This window comes from Bemisia tabaci, chromosome 3, assembly GCF_918797505.1.
Source record: "Bemisia tabaci chromosome 3, PGI_BMITA_v3".
Lineage (NCBI taxonomy): Eukaryota > Metazoa > Arthropoda > Insecta > Hemiptera > Aleyrodidae > Bemisia > Bemisia tabaci.
In genome coordinates, this window is record NC_092795.1 from 12,484,070 (window position 1) to 12,503,542 (window position 19,473).

Consider the following 19,473-nt stretch of genomic DNA (forward strand, 5'->3'; position numbering starts at 1 on the left):
CGCACGGTCAGAAAGAATCGAACGATTTTTCGAAGGCGTAACGCAACTATTCCACCTCCAGAGTCATGATATTGCCGACACGGCTAATTGAAGGCGATTTTTCCCCGAGCGAAAAGACCGCCCACGGTCACTGGGTCATTATCAACTTCTTGCAAATTTCGCACGGTCAGAAGAATCGAACGATTTTTCGAAGGCGCGACGCAACTATTCCACCTCCAGAGTCATGATATTGCCGACACGGCTAATTGAAGGCGATTTTTCCCGAGCGAAAAGACCGCCCACAGTCACTGGGTCATACTTTTCATCGTGTCCGTGTTCTCCACCCACAATCTCATACGGTCGCGGTAATGATTTTATTGTCATTACTTTCGGGTTCCTTACGAACACCGCGGCTCCGATGCCGTTTAACTTTGAATGCATTGCTTTCCGCTGTCAATTAATCTTGGCGGTCGGATATGTCAAACGCGAGCTGAATTCATTGTGATTTCTTTCAGCGTTTTTCCCCACAGGAAATTAATGAGCACCCCTGGAGCAGTGGCGTGGCGTGAATTGCGATATATCGATTATTATGCCGTTTAAACCTATGGTAAAGAATCGATTATTAAGGTGTTCGCTGCGAACACCCTGTTAATCGATCCTTTTCCATAGGTTTAAATGGCATAACAATCGATATATCGCAAAGCACGCCACGCCTCTGAATCGCGAGTCCCAGGCGATTCCGTTTTTGCATTTTCAAAGCGCTGCTCTTATCGCGGTTCCAAATTAATTAGCTCTGCTCGCGGGGGAAAAAAACCCCTGCGCTTTTTTATCCTTTCGCCCCGTACGCGCGGTGTTTTTTCCACAGAGTACTCCATTCTTTTCGGCATCTTGAGTTTTCCTCTGTGTGTTTGCTTTGCGTTTAAGAGCCCGGAACGTGTTCGTTGGATGCGGAAGGATCTTTAGTCCGATCTAAGCTCCTGGCTCTGACATCCGATACATGGACTCGCGAGATCCAGTAAATTTCTTACTTGCCGCAAACGTAGCACGTTTCGTCTCATTGAACCTTTTGCTTAAGCTTCCCGATCGCTTAAATAGAACGGCAAACACTAACCGTGCGAAATGCTCAACTAAGATAAAAAAGCAAAGCGTAATGCAGCGGTTTTTTTGTACAGAGATTATACGTGAGAAACTGTACTGAGAACTATTCAAACAAAAAAAAAAAATAAAAAAATTCACTCAAGAAGAGTATCGAAACAGCAATCCAACACATCTTTCGCAAGAAGGATTTGTGGATTGACTGGCAGGCAAAGAAAAGTCGTTAAAAATTCTCGAGCTGACAATATGACAGAAAATTGGCAGAGTTACGGACCAAGATGTCAGGTTTTCAAACTTCATCGAACACATTCATTGGGTTTAGCTTTCCACATCATGTCATTGAGCTTCCTCGTCTAGCATTTCGTGGAAAGGTAGATGTTAAACATGGAGTGAAGTCAGCTTTAATTGAAAGTTCTAAGCGGCTTTGTACACAAGTTGGTGGTTAGCCAAGATGGCGTCATGAATCTGCATTACGTGGCATACTCTAACATTAGAGAGAGAGGGGTTCCCTCAAATGGACGTAAATATGCTAAAAGGAATTATGTCTCGAGCAAACCCTATGCACATACTTCCTTTTAGCATAAATACGTCCAAATTACATTCCGTCTGACGGAGAATTCCTTGCCTGGGTGAATATACCCTTTTGGTCAAGTGTGAGTGCGTATAGGAGAAGATCAAATTTTAAGAGGAAAGAACAAAAAAGAAGAAGAAAATTGGGAAAATCTGAACCTGGTCGGCACGACGATCGATGTGAAATCGTCTTTGACAATCCACCCTCTTTGCACTTGTCGAAAAACACTCAGTACTCGTTCACACTCGCTTTACAGCACACTGTTGAGTGTTGATGCAAAAAAAAAAAATCCTCCGAACATACCAGTGATAATTATTAGAACTGATTAAGGACACAAATGGTAGTGGCCAAAAACACCTGTGCGTTCAGCTGTTATCACGCTATTGAGGTTCTTTTGCCCTTTTCGTTAAACAAAAATTCAGGAAGAAATTGCGACTACAACGGTGAGTTGTTGATGACACGCTACCTGTATCTTTCAGGGTTGCCACAAAATTTAGAAGACGAAATTCCTCGACATTTCCCTGAGGCATTTGAGTAAAATTCCCTGAAAATTAAAGATATGTATGCCATACGGCCAATAAGACATAATTTGAAAAAGTTTCTGAGCATTTGTTATTCTAAACGTCAAATCTATTCTAGGAAGCTAATAAAGGTAAATTGCAATTTTCCCTGATATTTTTGGGTTTTCCCTGACATTACAAGTTTTCCCTGATTTTTTTCAAAATTCCTGACATTCCCCGATTTTCCCGGTATTCCCTGACTGTAACAACCCTACTCAGTATGTACTAACGAGCCAAATTATTTATTCACCACGGTGTTCAATTTTCTTGTGGCAGTTTACAAACTACAAAGGGATTAACAAATCATTGATTACTATCGCACTAGCCTATAGATTCACCTATAGAATTGAGAGGTCAGCTATACTGCCGTGCTAAGGAAGAACGCCATATGAACATTCAAGAGTTGCCAAATTTCCTCCGATAAAATGTTTATTTTCGAGAAAAATTATGAATATATTTCCTTGAAATTTTTACACCATTTATATCAAAGTACGAACGATATTCTCGGAAAGAATCGGACGAAAAATATTTTGAAATATTCCCATAAATTCGTGATTTATCGAAGGGAATTTGGCAACGCCTAAAGACTCATACGGCGGTTTCCCTTAGCACACAGTAGGCTGGTGTCACTATTCCGCTCTCCAGCTGTCAATTAGCTCCAACCCCAACGACGGAAGTGATAACATACTGTTAACAGTTTAGATTGAAAATCAATGGGAAAGAAATCAAGGAAACGAGATGAGCGCGACGGCGAGCTTCGTGTCGCGTGATTAGAGGCGAGGTAATCCTCGAACGGGCGCCCGGGCCGGGGCCGGGGCGCAAGGAACAAGAGGCGAAGAAGCGAACGAGTGCGCCGAGATCAAGAGAACCCACACGAGAGAGCTTTCAAATGAACACGAGTGCACGACGATTTTCCAGCCTCTTGAGGAACTCAAAAGCAAAACTTGGGAACGGAAAAAAGCTTCCGAGAGCATTAATCAAACGAAACGAAGAGAAATTCCCCGCTATAAACTCCCCCCCCCCCAGGCCGCTTCGGTATACCGACTAATTGTACTGTTTACGAGGGAAGTACATTGATCGGCCCGGCTCGCGGACGAAACAAAGGGGAACCAGGGCTCTCTTGCGAGGTGGAGGATTCGCGTTTCACACGAGGAGAGAGTAGCCGAACGATTGGCTGGTGCGGTAGTAATCAATGATTTTTTAATCCCTTTGTAGTTTGTAAACTGCCACAAGAAAATTGAACACCGTGGTGTTTAAATAATTTGGCTCGTTAGTACATACTGAGTAGGGTAGCTACAGTCAGGGAATACCGGGAAAATCGGGGAATGTCCGGAATTTTGAAAAAAATCAGGGAAAACCTGTAATGTCAGGGAAAATCCAAAAAGAGAAAATTGCTATTTACCTTTATTAGCTTCCTAGAATAGATTTGACGTTTAGAATAACAAATGCTCAGAAACTTTAAATAGTTTACTAACTGAGTAAGTATAAACTAGCTAAGCGCTGATTGTGGCTAGCTAAGTAGCTAACTAGCTAAGTAGAAACGCCGTATGAACATTCGAGTTAGGTTTCGAGTTCGGGTGGCGTGTTTTCGTTCTTACTGATTCAATTATTGAAAACGATATAAGCCACGAAATCTCAATTCCTTCTTTCCTTAAGTCTATTTTGAGCCGAGAGGGTTCCGAGGATCCACCCTCCGTTCAGGTGACACCGCGGCGCTCGGTGGCGTGCATTGCAATGAATCGATTGCTTTGCCGTTTAAACCTGTAGAAAAAGATCGATCATGGGGATAACTTTTCGACGATCGATCGTTCACCACAGCTTTAAACGGATCCGCGTTCCGCTGCTGAAGGCGCTGGGCTAAGATCTCGGACTTGGGTTTCGGGGATGGCTCAATTAATTATTCAGCCGGTGAATTCGGGGATCCGGGCGCACCGCGGGGGGTAAGCGCCCCCGCTCCCGCTTCGGCGGCTAATAACAGGGGCAAACACAGAGCTCTTAAGAGGGGCTCCCGAGATTCTTAAACGGCAATTAACATGAAATTAACGGCGATGAGCAGTAACGCCGCGACCATCCTATTTTTAGTCCGAGTCGGCTCCACAATCAGCGCTTTGTTGTTTCAGTTTCATATTGTCGCTTCCCCTGGAATGCTTCCAGATTTAAACGCTCCGCAGTCCCGCCGCTCGTTCCGGCCCCCCTTTCGACCGTGCCCCCCCCCCCCCCCCCCCCCCCCCCGCGTACGGGGTTCCAGTCTGGCTTGCAACATTTTCACGGGAGATATAAAACAGTCAAATTACGCTGGGAAAATTATGAGATTTCAAGAAGGTTTCGTGGGAAAAATCTCTATTAATACCTCTTTGACCGAAAAATTCAGTATGATTTCAGTACCTCCATTTGATGAAGTTCAAAAATTTAAAATTCTCGCTCAGTAAAGTCGCTCGCTCGCTAAAAATCAGTACTGTTTCCGGTCTAGTAGACGCACTGCTAATCAACGAAACGTTGATTTTGAAAGTTTGGAAATTAAAGTCAAAATGGAAAAGTAAGGTTTAAGGTCCGACATCACGCTTTTTTGACAACTGGTTGACTCAAATTCACCTAGTACCCAAGAGCTTGGCATACTCTATTCACAACCAAAGCTCTTTCAAAACCATGTTTTTCTTGGGGGACGGAAAATCTCACAGTGTTTTATAACTTTCACTAAAATTTCATTCTGCAACCCTGGTCCCGGCCATCCCTCACCCATCCCTCGCCTACCTTCCTACCTCCATTGTCTGGAAAATTAAATTCCTTGACGTTTCCCTGACATGTTTTGGTGAAATTCCCTGACAATTGAACATATGCCAAATTTGTACAAAGGCATATAGTTCGAAACATTTTTCAGGCGAAATTTATTTTCTGAAACGTCAAACCCACTCGAGAAAGGAAATGAAGGTGACTTGACGATTTATTCCTGACATTTCCGTCATTTACCCTCATTTTTCCAGGCTTTCCCTGGCTTTTTAAAATTCCCCGGCATTCCCTGACTGTGGCAACCCTGCACATCAGGCCGCTGAGGCTGTGCTCCAGTTCCAGATTATCAACGTGTAATGCAACCGCGAAACCCTCGTCATCCCTTCGCTGACAATTCGTCTGGCGCCGTTGTCAAATTTTTCCAATTACTATTGACCCCTGAGCGGTCTTATTATCAGCCGAGAACTTCGCAACTCCCGGTGCAAGCGCACAGCTTCGATTCGGTTCCATGAGTCATTTACCCGACGCGCGTATTACCTCAGCCGGAGGCGTATCCGAAATGTTTACATTGATTGCCGGCCGTGTTGTCGTTTTCAGGAAAAACGCCGTATGAGCCTTCCGACGTTGCCATATTTCCTTCAATAAAAATCGAGTTCACTGAAAAAATTATGAATATTTCTCCGTAACATTTTCAGACAATTTTGAACGTAATTTAATCTAAAGTATCTGAAAATTTCAAGGAAGAATGTGGATAACTTTCCTCAAAAATACATGTTTTAACCGAGGAAATCTGGCAACTCTTCAATGTTCATACGTTGTTTTTCCTTAGCACAGCAGCGTGACTCAACACAACCTTGCTTTTGAACACTGGTTAGAGGAGGAAGGTATAATGTTTTCTTTGTGCATGAACGAGACTTTGATTATGGCGGTTGCCTGCTAACCAGTAGGCTAAATATTTCTATCTGGTACGCTCAAAAAGCTCCTCCAAGGTCAGTGACGATCCTAACAAGTTGGCAATAATGGGTTTCGTCCATTAAAATGTACGTAAAACTGTCGATATTTATCGATGCAGGCTGGCTCACTTACATTCGATTTTTTACAATGGATTTAATTTAAATAAATGAAAAACACTGTTGTCAACTTTCGACAGTTACCAACATGTAAGATCCTACTATTGGCATTTTAAACCAACTAACTATGAGGTAATACTCTGCGAAATACACATAGGCGCTAAATGATTGCATATGTTGTTTCATTTGATTGCAGCATCCGGAATTTTGCTAAAATTGCACACGTCGACAGTTGAACTCAATTTTGAGCCAATTTTGTGCGATTCATTCGAAGAAACATCTTTTCAGCACAGATGCCGTGCACACGACCCTTATAAACGAAAATGACCACTGAATTCGTGTCAGTGATCGTCGGAAATGTAATCGAGTTTTCATTGAACAATGCAGGGCAGTTTCTGAGTAAAAATAAAAATTGCGAATGGAAATTTTGCAACGTCCCCGTGGAGTTACGTTCCTTCATCTCGAGAACTGAATCAGTGAGAACGAAAACACAGCAACTCGGAAAAATGAAAAAAAATCAAGACACACACAAAACTGCAGAATAGGTGGAGAAGTTAGTATAAGAAAAATATTTTTGCTGCCGAAAGACAAGCACTTATTGACACTTTAAAGGTCCAAGTTGGAACATATGGGCTAACTTCAATGTCCTTCATGTAAATTAACTGTCTTTAAGGAAATTGAGCACTTTAGAGTTACCTAGTTGGTGTGTTTTCGTTCTCACTGATTCAACTACGAGGTGCCCCAGATTTTTTTTTTGGGGGGGGGGGGGGGAGGGAACAACGGGCTCTCGCCGAGGACCAAGTCGGGAATTGAACGTATCGTCGCGACTATGCATCAACGTAAACCCACGATTTAATAACAATGGGAGCCAGAATCAGAGAGGGTTTTTTTCCCTCCCCCCGGAAGACCTAATAAAGCTCGGCGTGATTTATTCGCGAATATAAGGTGCCGGTGAGATAAGCGGGCAAACGAAATAAATCAAAAGGTCCACCGTTCGAGTTAATATCATTAATCCGCTTTTATGAATATTCATCTTTTTCTGCGTAGAGCACTCGGTGGAACACGGCTCGGCGTGGCCCACGTTGAAAAGCGGAGCGATTGAGCGATCACGCGGCGGCCGCTAACGCTACAGCGTTAACCGGTGCCGGTGCACACACACAATTGCTTAATTAATGGGGCAAGTTTAATTGAACCCTCAGGGGCGCACTCATCATTTTTCCGCAGCATCCCTTCTTTCCCTCGGCGGCGCGGCGTAATAAAAGGGATGATTCCTCCTTCGATCCGGTATCAATTTACCGACTTCACAGCGTTTCCGCGTAAAACACCCGGCGACGTTTTCCCGATACTCTTACGAGCACTGCAATCTGCTCTCGAGGCGAAATTCAGAACCGGAACGAGAGATCGAAAACGTTTCAGCGGCGCCGGACGGTGGAACGAGCAAACACTGGAAAAAAAAAAACACACATTGGATCTTGAGTCCAGACTCTTGAAAACATTGACAAGAAAAAATACTCTTGATTCAATCAGATTTAAGCTTAAATCAAAATGAAATCCGCTCAAATTAAGAGGCATGGTTCTTGATTTAAGCTTAAATCTGATTGAATCAAGAGTATCTTTTCTTGTCGATGTTTTTAAGAGTCTGGACTCTAGATCCAATGTGTTTTTTTTCCAGTGCACGAATGAAATTAAGAGGTCTGAAGCGACAATAGATAAACCGAGCGAAAGCAAGATAATTGAAAAATTACGTTGAAACTAATAAACCGATCAGATATAAAAAGTTTCGAGGTTGGCGTGCCGAGACTGAGGACCGGATATTAGAGTTTCCATATTTTGTACCGAGCAGCGGACGGAGTGAAAAAGACGGAACACAGATGATTAAATCCGAGCTGCCTCAGTCGAAAACACCTTTCGAGCAGACATTTCGTTTGTCCGTCAACTTATTTTTCGCGAGAAACACGGCGGTGCCACTACTTTTCTCCAGAGCGAACTCGCAAGCTCAAAAAAAGCTCTTAGAGTTGAGATCGTAATGGAGGGGATCGCCTAACTTATGCTGAGAGTCTACCTCCAGTATACAGTCAAAATCTCCATGCATGATGTACTCAGGATCGTCAGATAGGGCATTTACTGCACCCCTAGGGCGCACTGGCATGGCTGGGTGTTCATCATGGAAATAATTCACTTGATTTTCAAGAAAAACACCTTTTGTTTCCGTACAAAAAAGCGGAAGATAATTTCTCAGGGTGTCTGAGTTTTTTTTCATTCTGGAAAATCCTGATGAGATCCTGACTTTTGACTGCTAAATCCTGATTTCATAATTTCTCCTAATCCTGATTTTTTGCGGAAAAATTAGGCAAATGTAACTTCACAAAAATAGCTCTATAGAAAAATCCGATCGGACGGCCTACTTTACTCAAATCCTGACTTTACGACCGATTTTTCCTCAAATCCTGATAGACCTCAAATCCTGATGCAATCGGGGAAATCGGGAAAATCCTGATGCGAGACACCCGACGCGTACAATCACAGTCCGGGCTTACTTTCCTTGGTATGAGCAATCAGCAATACGGCCTCTAATCTTGATAGAATCGGGGAAACCGGGAAAATCGTGATGCTAGACACCCAACACATACAATCACAATCCGGGCTTACTTTCCTCGGTACGAGCAATCAGCAATACGGCCTCTACCGAATCTGAAACGTCGCGTCGCCTGCGTCATACATCACCCTGGCGCCCTGGAGCCGCTTAATGGATCAAGGCGCTCTCCGGGCAGGAATTAGCATGCAAGCCAGGAAAATTGAACGCCATCAACGGAACGACCCATCGTACTTAAGCGAACCCGTGTATTGAGCGAAGACGACTCATCCCACTCTGCCTTGCTATAAGGAAGAACGCCGTATGAGCCTTCAGACGTTGCCGAATTTCCCATTATAAAATAAAAATGTATTGGAAAATTGGAGAATAATTTCCTAACTGGAAAAAAAAGAAGAAAAAACACATTGGATCTAGAGTCCAGACTCTTGAAAACATTGACAAGAAAGAATACACTTGATTCAATCGGATGATGTTTGCTTGAATCAAAACGAAATCCGCTTAAATTAAGAGGCCTGGTTCTTGATTTAAGGTAGATTCTCATTGAATCAAGAGTACCTTTCTTGTCGATGTTTTTGAGAGCCTGAACTCTAGATCCAATGTGTCTTTTTGGCAGTGCTTTTAATTTTCCGGACAATTTCATTCTTAATCTAATCTGAAGTATCTGCACATTTCAATGGAATATCCTCACGGATTTCTTCAAAAATAAATATTTAATCACAAAAAATCTGGCAACATGGTGCTTCCATATTGTTTTCATTTTCTGATTTCTTCCCTACATGATTCTCGAATTCCCTGACTTACCCGATACATTCAGGACTACCACTGAGATTTATTCCTCTCTAGTTACACTCACTTTCGCTGAACACTAGCTCGCGAAATTCCCTGACTTTTCCATTTTCCCATTGACTTCCTGGTTTATTCCGACTTTCCAGGTTTTCCAGACAGCCGGAAACCGTGAAGAGCGGACCCAGCATGTTGGCAACGATGGTACTCCTCAATTTTAACATACGTCGAATAATCGATTATTGTCGAGGCAGCTGACCCCTCCGAGAATCGATTCGTTTCCATACATTTAACAGGGTTGCCACAAAATTTAGAAAATGAAATTCGCTGATTTCCTTAACACATTTGAGTATTTCCTGACAAATCAGGATATGCCATACGGCCAAAACTACAGAATTTGTAATATTTTCCAGGCAAAATCTGTTGTTCTAGACGTCAAGTCCACTCTAGAAAGCGAATAAAGGTAAATTAACAAGATTTTTCAGGTTTTCCCTGACTTTATCAGGATGTCTCCTAAACCAGGCTGGCTAAAAATCAGTCTTTTTACAGTACTTTATTAGTACATTCCCAAGAAATTCAGTACCTCCTCATCAGAAAAATGTAGTACTTTTTCAGTACATACAATTGACGAAATTCGGAGAATTTCAAAAATTTGAATTTCTCGCTTGAATTTCGATAAAAATGACGAAAATTCCGGACCTTCTTGCGTAATTCCGCACTTTTTCAGTACTTCCGGACCGTCCCGAAAAAATCAGTACTTTTTCTAGACTCTCAGGAAATTCCGGACTTGTAGACACCCTGTTTACAGAATTCCCTAACATTTCCCGGTATTCACTGATTGCGGCAACCCTGATCTCAAAAGCAATGTTGCCAACTTCCTGGATCCGACAAAGCCCGGCAGGCACCAGGACGGTCCGGTCGGGTCGTGTCGGGTCAAGCGCGACGAGTGCACCCGTAATCCGCGCTGCGTACCGGCGGCATTCGTCAAGAGCATTTGCCGCGCGTTTGTTTTTCGTCGGGAAACTTTAATTTCTGTGTATATTAGGTTGCCTTGGCGACCGTATGGATTTTCCGATGTCTGTTCCGCCGGTTCTTGATTGTTCGCCCGGATGAAACTATGGGCGGCCGGCCTTTTCTTTTCGCCCCCCCCCCCTCCGTCCCCCCGAGCCCCCTCCCTCGCCCTGCCCGTCGACCCAGAAGCGTTACACGAGCGGAGTGACAGGAGACTTTCGAGCCGGCTCGCAAGACGAGAATTAGGATTTGGAGAACGACAGCGCGACGCAGCCGTCAGGCAACGCACCCCCCGCAACCCTTTCTCGCCCCCAAGTTCGGAACGTTTCGCGGCTTAGCCGCTAATCCCTTGTAGCGACGACTGCTCAAGAGCTTTTTAAACACTTTTAAACTTTAAAAGGACAACTTTCGAAAAACTGTTGAATTTTTCGGTTGAGGAGGTACTGAACTTCTTGGGGATGTACTGTAAAAGTACCGATTGTAAAGAATTTGCTATAGCATGCAACGACTGCTGAAGAGCTTTTTGAAAACTTTTAAACTTTAAAAGCACAACTTCCGAAAAACTGTTGAATTTTTCGGTTGAGGAGGCACTGAACTTCTTGGGGATGTACTGTGAAAGTACCGATTGTAAACAATTTGATATAGCTTGCAACGACTGCTGAAGAGCTTTTTGGAAACTTATAAACTTTAAAAGGACAACTTTCGAAAAACTGTTGAATTTTTCGGTCGAGGAGGTACTGAACTTCTTGGGGAAGTATTGTAAAAGTACCGATTGTAAACAATTTGCTGTAGCTGAGTCAAAGCGTCAAGATTGAGGTCGCCAGATTTTTATATCGCAGAGATTGTCATGTGTGTGTGCGATTTGACTCACGCGGACTTGTGTGTTTTCATGAACGGGAGGTTTGAATGGACACGTCAAGAAACATTAAATATCTTGGTAACGCGTTGATGTCATTGAGTTTCGTTGAGCAAATCATGTTCTACGTGAAATTTTGATGAGGAAACATGTGTCAGAATGCTTCGTCTAGTGGCCCCTTACAATTTCTAAGATTTCAAAGAGTTACGCACTCCACTGAAAAAAACACATTGGATCTAGGAGTCCAGACTCTTGAAAACATTGACAAGAAAAAGTACTCTTGATTCAATCGGATTTTTGCTCGAATCAAAACGAAATCCGCTTAAATTAAGAGGCTTGGTTCTTGATTTAAGCTAGATTCTGATTGAATCAAGAGTATACTTCTTTCCCATACTTCTTAAAATTCCCCGACATCTCCCGGTATTCCCTGACTATGACAGCCCTGTTTACATAGGAATCCTTGGTTTCGAATCGCAAACCCGCCGCCAGAGTGTCTACTAAAACAGGCTGACCAAAAATCAGTGCTCTTACAATACTTTTCAGTACATTCCCAAGAAATTCAGTACCTCCTCAACAGAGGAATTCAGTACTTTTTCAATACTTCTATTTGACAAAATTCGAAAAACTTCAAAATTTTGAATTTCTCGCTAGAAGTTCGACAAAAATGACGAAAATTCCGGAGCAGCTTGCGGAATTTCCGCACTTTTTCAGTACACTGGAAAAAAAATACATTGGATCTAGAGTCCAGACTCTTGAAAACATTGACAAGAAAAAATACTCTCGATTCAATCGGATTTTTGCTTGAATCAGAACGAAATCCGCTTAAATTAAGAGGCTTGGCTCTTGATTTAAGCTTGATTCTGATTGAATCAAGAGTACTTTTTCTTGTCGATGTTTTCAAGAGTCTAGACTCTAGATCCAATGTGTTTTTTTTCCAGGATACGTCCGGACCGCCCTTTAAAAATCAGTACTATTTCCGGACTTTCCGGAAATTCCGGACTTGTAGACACCGTGGCCACACTCGTATCTCACGATTGTGCGGAGAAGTCAACGAAACGAGTAACAACGTTTATTCGCGTTCGAATGTAGCTACGAACAAGAGGTGATTGGCTTTTAAGCGAAATGAATCGACTCCGACGAGGAAGGTGGCGCGGTGGCGGGCGGCCGTATGTCCCGGACGGCCTGCCCCCCCTCCACCCCCTTTCCTTCGCCACCCCCGCGGAGGGGGGCCGGGGCGGGGGAGCGGGGGGTCGATGTGTCCCCCGCGTCTCCGCCGCCAGCTTTTCTCCGGGCCCAAGCAGGGCTGGAAATTACCCCCGAAATGACGGCGAGCATCCCTTTGTGCGTGTCGCGCCAACGGCGTGAGTCTCATGAACAGGAGCTGCAGTAGCACTGCTCGCGGAAATTAATTTTCCTCGTCGATTTGAGCCCCCCCCCCTCCTAACTTCCCCCTCTCCAGGACCCCCTCGCTTCGGGTCCGCCGCTATTCGCTATCGAGCGGACAGAGCTGACGAATTCCGCGACTCGCTTCGTGAAGTGGCGTCGCTCTCAACTCGAGAGACCCCTGGAAAGTGTGGGGTTTGGTGGAGTCTTCGACGCTCCTTTTTTTCTCCTCAAATTTTTTCAGGAACGATGGATTCAAGCGAACGGCAAATTTCTCTGACGAGGAGGGTATTGATAGAAGGGCCATTCCTGGCAGTGCTACCATTCCATGCCCGTCAAAAGTTTCGGGATTCGGAAATTTTATGCTCGGATTTCTCAAACTCCGTGACCGTCATTCCTATCAGATTTTTCCGAAAGTTCCGAAAAAGATCCGGAACAATTAGGAAATTTTAAAAGTTCCGGAATTCGGAAATAGTTCCGGGATGTGGAAGCACTGGCTTTTGGGCCCACCCTGACTGAATTTCCTCAACACTACGATTTTTTGCTCGTTGATGGTGGATACTTTACGGAATGGATCATGATATGATCATTTTTGGTCTTATTTTGGGTCTAATACCGGCCTGAACATGAGTCCATAGACTGATTTTGGCAAAAAAAGCGGCTTTGCGGTAGAGTGCCAAAAAATCCGCATTACCACCAAAATCGACCCTCGGGCCCATGTTCGGGCCAGTGTTAGACCCAAAGAGACCGAAAATGACCAAATTATGATGTATTCCATAAAAGATGGACCTCAGACCTTCGTAGAGCGACAACTCGTAGATTTGCGAAAATACAGCTACGGTTGAGCAAAAAACGGCCCTTCGAGGAAAAAATCTTCAAACCGTCGAAAAATTTCGCATTCACTGGAAAAAAAAAACACATTGGATCTAGAGTCCAGACTCTTGAAAACATTGACAAGAAAAAATAATCTTGATTCAATCGGATTTTTGCTTGAATCAGACGAAATCCGCTTAAATTAAGAGGCTTGGTTCTTGATTGATGCTAGATTCTGATTGAATCAAGAGTACTTTTTCTTGTCGATGTTTTTAAGAGTCTGGCCTCTAGATCCAAAGTGTTTATTTTCCAGTGCTTCGTAGAGCAACAACTTGGAGATTTGCGAAAATTCAGCTAGGGTTGAGCCAAAAACGGCCCTTCGAAGAAAACATCTTCAAACCGTCGAAAAATGTCGCATTGCATGGGAAAAAAATTGGCAACGTCGGACAGTCGATAGGGCATTTTTCTTGAGGACGCGAGTGTTGAATGAGCTGGCACGGACGAGGACGATGCGATACGATCGGGAACTTTTTATTGCGGAGTCAGAATCGGCCGCCGCGCGCCGTGGCCGAGCGAAATTGATACGGCTTTTGACGTATTCGCAGGGCGACCTTTTATTCGCTTTCCGCGGTTCGGCCCCAACTCCAGACGTCGAAACGACGCCGCCGCTTTTTATGGGGACGACGCGGACCCCCGGCCGGCGTCCCCCGTTCTTTATCGGCGTCTCCGCGTGGTTTTACAACGTCTCAACGGATCGCGTGGCGCGGATCCGTCGCCGACGTCGCGTTCCGTCCGTCTTGCGACGCGACGCGACGTTCGCCCTTGTTTATGATGATATTTTTGTTGGTGCCATGTCCTCGTCGACGTCGAGTAATACGAGGGAAATAAAACCAGACACGAGGGTCGGAAAAAGTATCGGTGCACGCATTCACAAAGGGACGTGTTTAAACTCTGGTCGCGCTAGTTCGGATCCTAGGGCTCTTGGGGTACGTCAGTTGAGATCGCATTAGAAATTGGGAGGTGAAGGTGAAGAAGAAGAAGGAGAACAGAAGGAGAGGTAGAAGGAGAGCGTTAAGGAATAGAAGAAGAAGAAGAAGAAGAAGAGGAATAGAAATAAGAAGAGGAAGAAGTAGAGGAGGACGAAGAAGGATAAAAAGAGGAAAGGAAAGGGGGGAGATGAGGAGGAGGATGAAAAGGAAGAACGAGGAGAAAATTGAGAGGAAGCATTTAATACAATGATTTTTGGGGGAAGAGAGAAGCAGAAAAAAAAAGGAACAATAATTTCTTCCACTAAAAAAAAGGACGGTTTGAGGTACAGTGGTATGCGTATGGTAATCACTTCCGGACTTTATGGTAGCAAATACTGTAACTCATCTCTCATCATCCACTCCTGAGTATGGTAAATGCTACTAGATGACCGGTTTTTTTTGCCTTAAAGTATCACTGTGTCAAAAAGCAAGTGGACTCATGATAGAATTAATCATGCTTTTCGTAAAATTTGTCAAACTTTTTTCAGAGTTTTGACTTCTTCCTAAGAGAGACCGTGGCTCGTTGAACTGAAGCGTGGACTCCAAGTAAAGAGTTCCTCTTCATTACAAATTTCCCTAATTTTTACCTGAATTTCGATTTTTTTCATTCATGTGTGATTTTTCATAATAATTATTCGTACGAACAAATTTTAACAAAAAATCTCTTAAAATCAAAAAAATCCAAGGTTCCGACAAAAATTTCCTGACTTATCCGGATTCTCACCGACTTTTCAAGAACTTATCAACCTCTGATCACTGAATACTGAATCACTGATCAACGATAGAAAGAGAAAAAAAACGAAGGCTAAAGCGACTAGCCGAGTGGGAAGTGACATAAAACCCGGGTGAGAACTTGTGACAGCGCGCTGCTTAGCATCTTCCACGCTGGAGCACCTGCAGACCGGAGCGCGGCTCGCAGCTTCAGCTTCACACTCGGCGCGGCGCGGCGCTGTGACCCAATTTGAAATCAATTTCAGGAGCTAATTGCCGCTGAATGAATATTTAATATGTGTTCAGTATGCATTATCCGCTATTTTCACTTAGCGGCGCCACGTGAGGCAAAAATATTAACGAGCCGTCTCGGTTGATTCGTTTACACCACGTGTTAACAAAGTTTGGAGACGCGGCGAAGCGTTTAGTCGAAAGCATCCCTAATTCCGGGGGGGACTCGATCCCTCCTGGCCGCTACGCGGTTCAACCCCCGACGCGACGCACGCGACGGTCGCTGAGTGCTTTTAAAAAGCCGCGCTGCGGCAACAGAGACTACTTATTTTAGAGACCTTTCACTGCTACTTTCCTAACGGTGTAACGGTTACTTTCGGAGGTTGGTGGCCAGATTCGCCTCACGATGACCCATGACCAAACAGCGGGCTGATTGTTGAAAATTATAGACAAAGCGATAGACAAAGAGGACATGAGGAGTACAAAGCGATTCTATTGGTTGAAATGGGTGGTTATTATAGACTAAGGGAGAAAATGATGGACTAACTAAACTTCGGCACAGCATTTCACATCAAAAACATGTACTTTCAGCTTTCTCACTCCCAATGATTTTATATTTTAGCAGGAAGATACATCATGCGAGGTGTGAGACGAGTCCACAAGCATTATGGAGGGTGCTCTAGACCTTCTTTTCACAGCTACAGCTTCGCAGCGTAAAGGGGATGTTTAAAAGTTACATTCACATTCGGTTACTCAGATACTGAATTCAATTGAATAGAATAAATTCAATTCAGTTCATTTAAATATATCAATAAGAATGAATATACTTATTGAACTCGAACAAGAGTCGCCCTCATCCGGTTGTATGCTTGTAAAGTATTGCATATTGAAAGCCCCTCGTCCGAAAATACGGTATTCGCGGGGTGCTTATCCTCCAATCAGCCATTTAAAGAGCAGAAACTCATCGGGTGATAATCATTCCGGTAGCCATTAGAGCTGCTTGTAAAATACTACCGTGCTGAGGAAACACGCCGTATGACTCATGAGACGTTGCCATATTTCTTTCAATATTAATCGAATTTACTGGGTAAATTGTCAACATTTTTCATCAAGGTTTTCAGGCAATTTTGTTCGCGATATACTCTAAAATCTCAGAAAAGTCCAATGGAAATTATGCATAGCTTTCTTCAAAATAAACGTTTTATTGGAGGATATTTGCCAACTCTCGATTGTTCATACGGCGTCTTTCCTTAAGGTCCAGTGACACGATCAAATTGAGCCATCAAATTGGGCCTCTCATTGGTCGCATCCTCACTTCAGGTCTTTTTCCACCAATCAGAGCTTCAGTTTGATGGCTCAATTTGACCGTGTAACTGAACCTTTAGCACGGCAGAATACACCTCAAGAAGGAAATGCAGCGCTCTTCGGCACGATCGAAGCACGGAAAAATCCGATCCGATGTTCATGCAAACTGTGCACAGGAAACTTGTATTACTTTAAGGGAGGTCACGAGTAAATGAAAGACGATAGGCCACCGTAAAAACTGGAAGAAACCGCGGGACTATAAACCAACTCATGACGCAAATCATTAAAAGGCACCTGGTGTAAAAAGGATATTTACGGTCAGACGTCATCAGAATATATTTCATGCATACGTGCATAAAAGATCATCAACATTTACTTGTTTTCTCTCAAAATCGCTGAACGTCGTCGTATTTTGATCTCCATTAATGCTGCACACAAAGTTACCACTTATCCGTGGGCAGAAGATTAATTCCGTTAGTTTTTTCCCCGCGACAGGTGGTGTGATATAAGCGAGCAATAGAATCTAGACGTTGGAATTCATCGTGTTTTTTATTCGATTGATGAAAAATGTGTTAAGAAAGGGATGCTTTGAGGAAATAAACATTTCTTTACTCGTAAAATATTACTCACTGGCTGAATCAAATTCCAATTTAATCGTTTTTTTCATGAGTCAATCTAAAAACTTTGAAAAAACTTGAAAGTCTGACCCTACTGACACTCTTGTCAATTTTCAGAAAGGTTGCTTTTAAAAAAATTCTATACCGACATTATCAAAATGGGGATGGCATTTTTTGGGAGAACATGGAGATGTAAGGGCTAAACGATTTTTTTGCTGTCAAAACCCAAACTATCAGGGGCGATTTCCATATGTTGGTAACATGTATGCTTCTTATTTAAATGCATTATATTATCGATTCGAGATGCTGCAGCCATCAAGAAAAATAGATTGTTTCACATGCATTTAAATAGACGAACCTAGATGAAAATCGATAGGTATTGGATGGACTCCAGTGTTGCGAACTCTTGAGAATCGTCACTGCAAAGTAGGAATGTCTTTTCTTTTTTGAGAATCTCTCGGATTTTCTAGGAAACGTTCTACGTTAAAGGAAAATCTGAATCTTCTCAGGAGTGCGAAACAATTACAGACACGAAGAGGTGCACTTGGCAAGGATAAGCAGTAAAGAAAGAGCAGAGACATTTCGTTGAGAGGAACGATGAAAACGGCGATAAATAAGTTAGAAGCTAGCTTGGAATTTAATTCTGGAACTTACTTTTTAGACTGCCGGCCAGAGCAAGAAACAGCTGCGATATCAAATTTGTAGCTTTTCCGCTTTTCGCAATTAAGAGCCTTCCGCGCTCTCAATTCCGCTTCTCCGTCTTTTTTCAAAATTATCTGCCAACAAAGGAAAACGTGAAAATGAGACTGAATATACTTAGTAAAGCTTTTAGGTTTAACAATGAGACTTGCTTAAGGTACGTTCATACACTCTACCCTTGACCGTGGCTTGTGGGCGAGGGAAAAGTAATCTTCTTCACTACACTGTCATGACTCCATTCTGGCGACAAGAAAGTTCTCACCTTTCCATACTTACCTGATTTTGTAAGACTAATTACTAATACTTTTTCTTCCTGAGAAAAATTAAATAACCTTTTTCTTAAAAGCTTTGGCGATTTTTTATCTCGGAATGAAGAACGTTCTGTAAACAAGCAATTCTTTCATTTGCATGGATCGTTCTACTTATGCGGAACGAAACATAAAAATAAATTCTGAAACGCAATAAGGATGTATTTTTTGAGGTTACCCATCGATAAACATTCATTTCCGATCAGTTTACCTATATGAAGTGGACTAGCTTTGACGGGAGCAGTTTAATGCGACTAGCCTCAACGAACAATTTCTAAAATTGACAGGTTTAGTGGGTTTCAACTAGAACATGCACACGTTAAGTATAAAAACTACCCAATATTCTAATCCTTCAGCTTGGTACCAAAGTATCTTCTGCGATACTGAATAGTGCACCGGTCAAATATCATATTCAAAACGGTAACCGATACTCAGTGGCGAGGCGTGAATGATCGCGTTTATCCATATTCTCCCACTTGAAGCTATGATCAAGAATCGATTATTAAGGTGTCAATTTCGAACACCCTGTTTATCGACACTTTTCCATAGGTTTAAAGGGCGGATCAATCGATAAATCGCAAAGCACGCAACGCCACTGCGATACGGTCAATTTCCTCCCTTTTTTTCCACGGTCCGCATCGGAATGAAACGGCGGAAAACTTTCAATTTATCAATTGGAGCGGAGAATAAGGAGAGCTGACAAGTAAATGGTTGTTGCGTTTACACGAGTTATGCGGTTCAAGTGGAGGTTTGCTCATTGCATTGACAGTGTTTCGTGCTCTTCGGGAACTTCGCGACGAATAAATTCAGAATCAATTCCATTCCGCGTTCCCCGTCGAAGGCGGAACCTGAGTTCCGCGCCGAGAAAGGATTGGGTCCATAAAAAGTCCGAGAAGGTAAATTACCCCTGCATTAAGGCTCCGAAAAAACCATCCGTGACGCCTCACTTGACAGTGACAAAGGTTTGACTCGGTTAGAACTTTCCATTCTCTGCTCTGACGACTTCGGGATTACTTCGTTGTTCCCTCGCCTCGCAAAATCCAACACGGATCGAAATATTATGGTGCTCCGCGATTGGCTGGTGGCATCTTTAAATTACGTAACGTTTCAGACGGTGGTCGACGGTCTCCCCT

General features: G+C 43.3%; 1 protein-coding gene across 1 annotated transcript in view; it reads right to left on the reverse strand.

Moving 5' to 3' along the window:
• Cals (calsyntenin 1) overlaps nt 1-19,473 on the reverse strand; it is a 197,690-nt gene that overhangs the window by 31,476 nt on the left and 146,741 nt on the right. Inside the window, exon 3 of the mRNA XM_019061858.2 lies at nt 17,988-18,109. Coding sequence (XP_018917403.2) covers nt 17,988-18,109 — 122 coding nt within the window. The remainder of the gene's footprint in view (nt 1-17,987; nt 18,110-19,473) is intronic.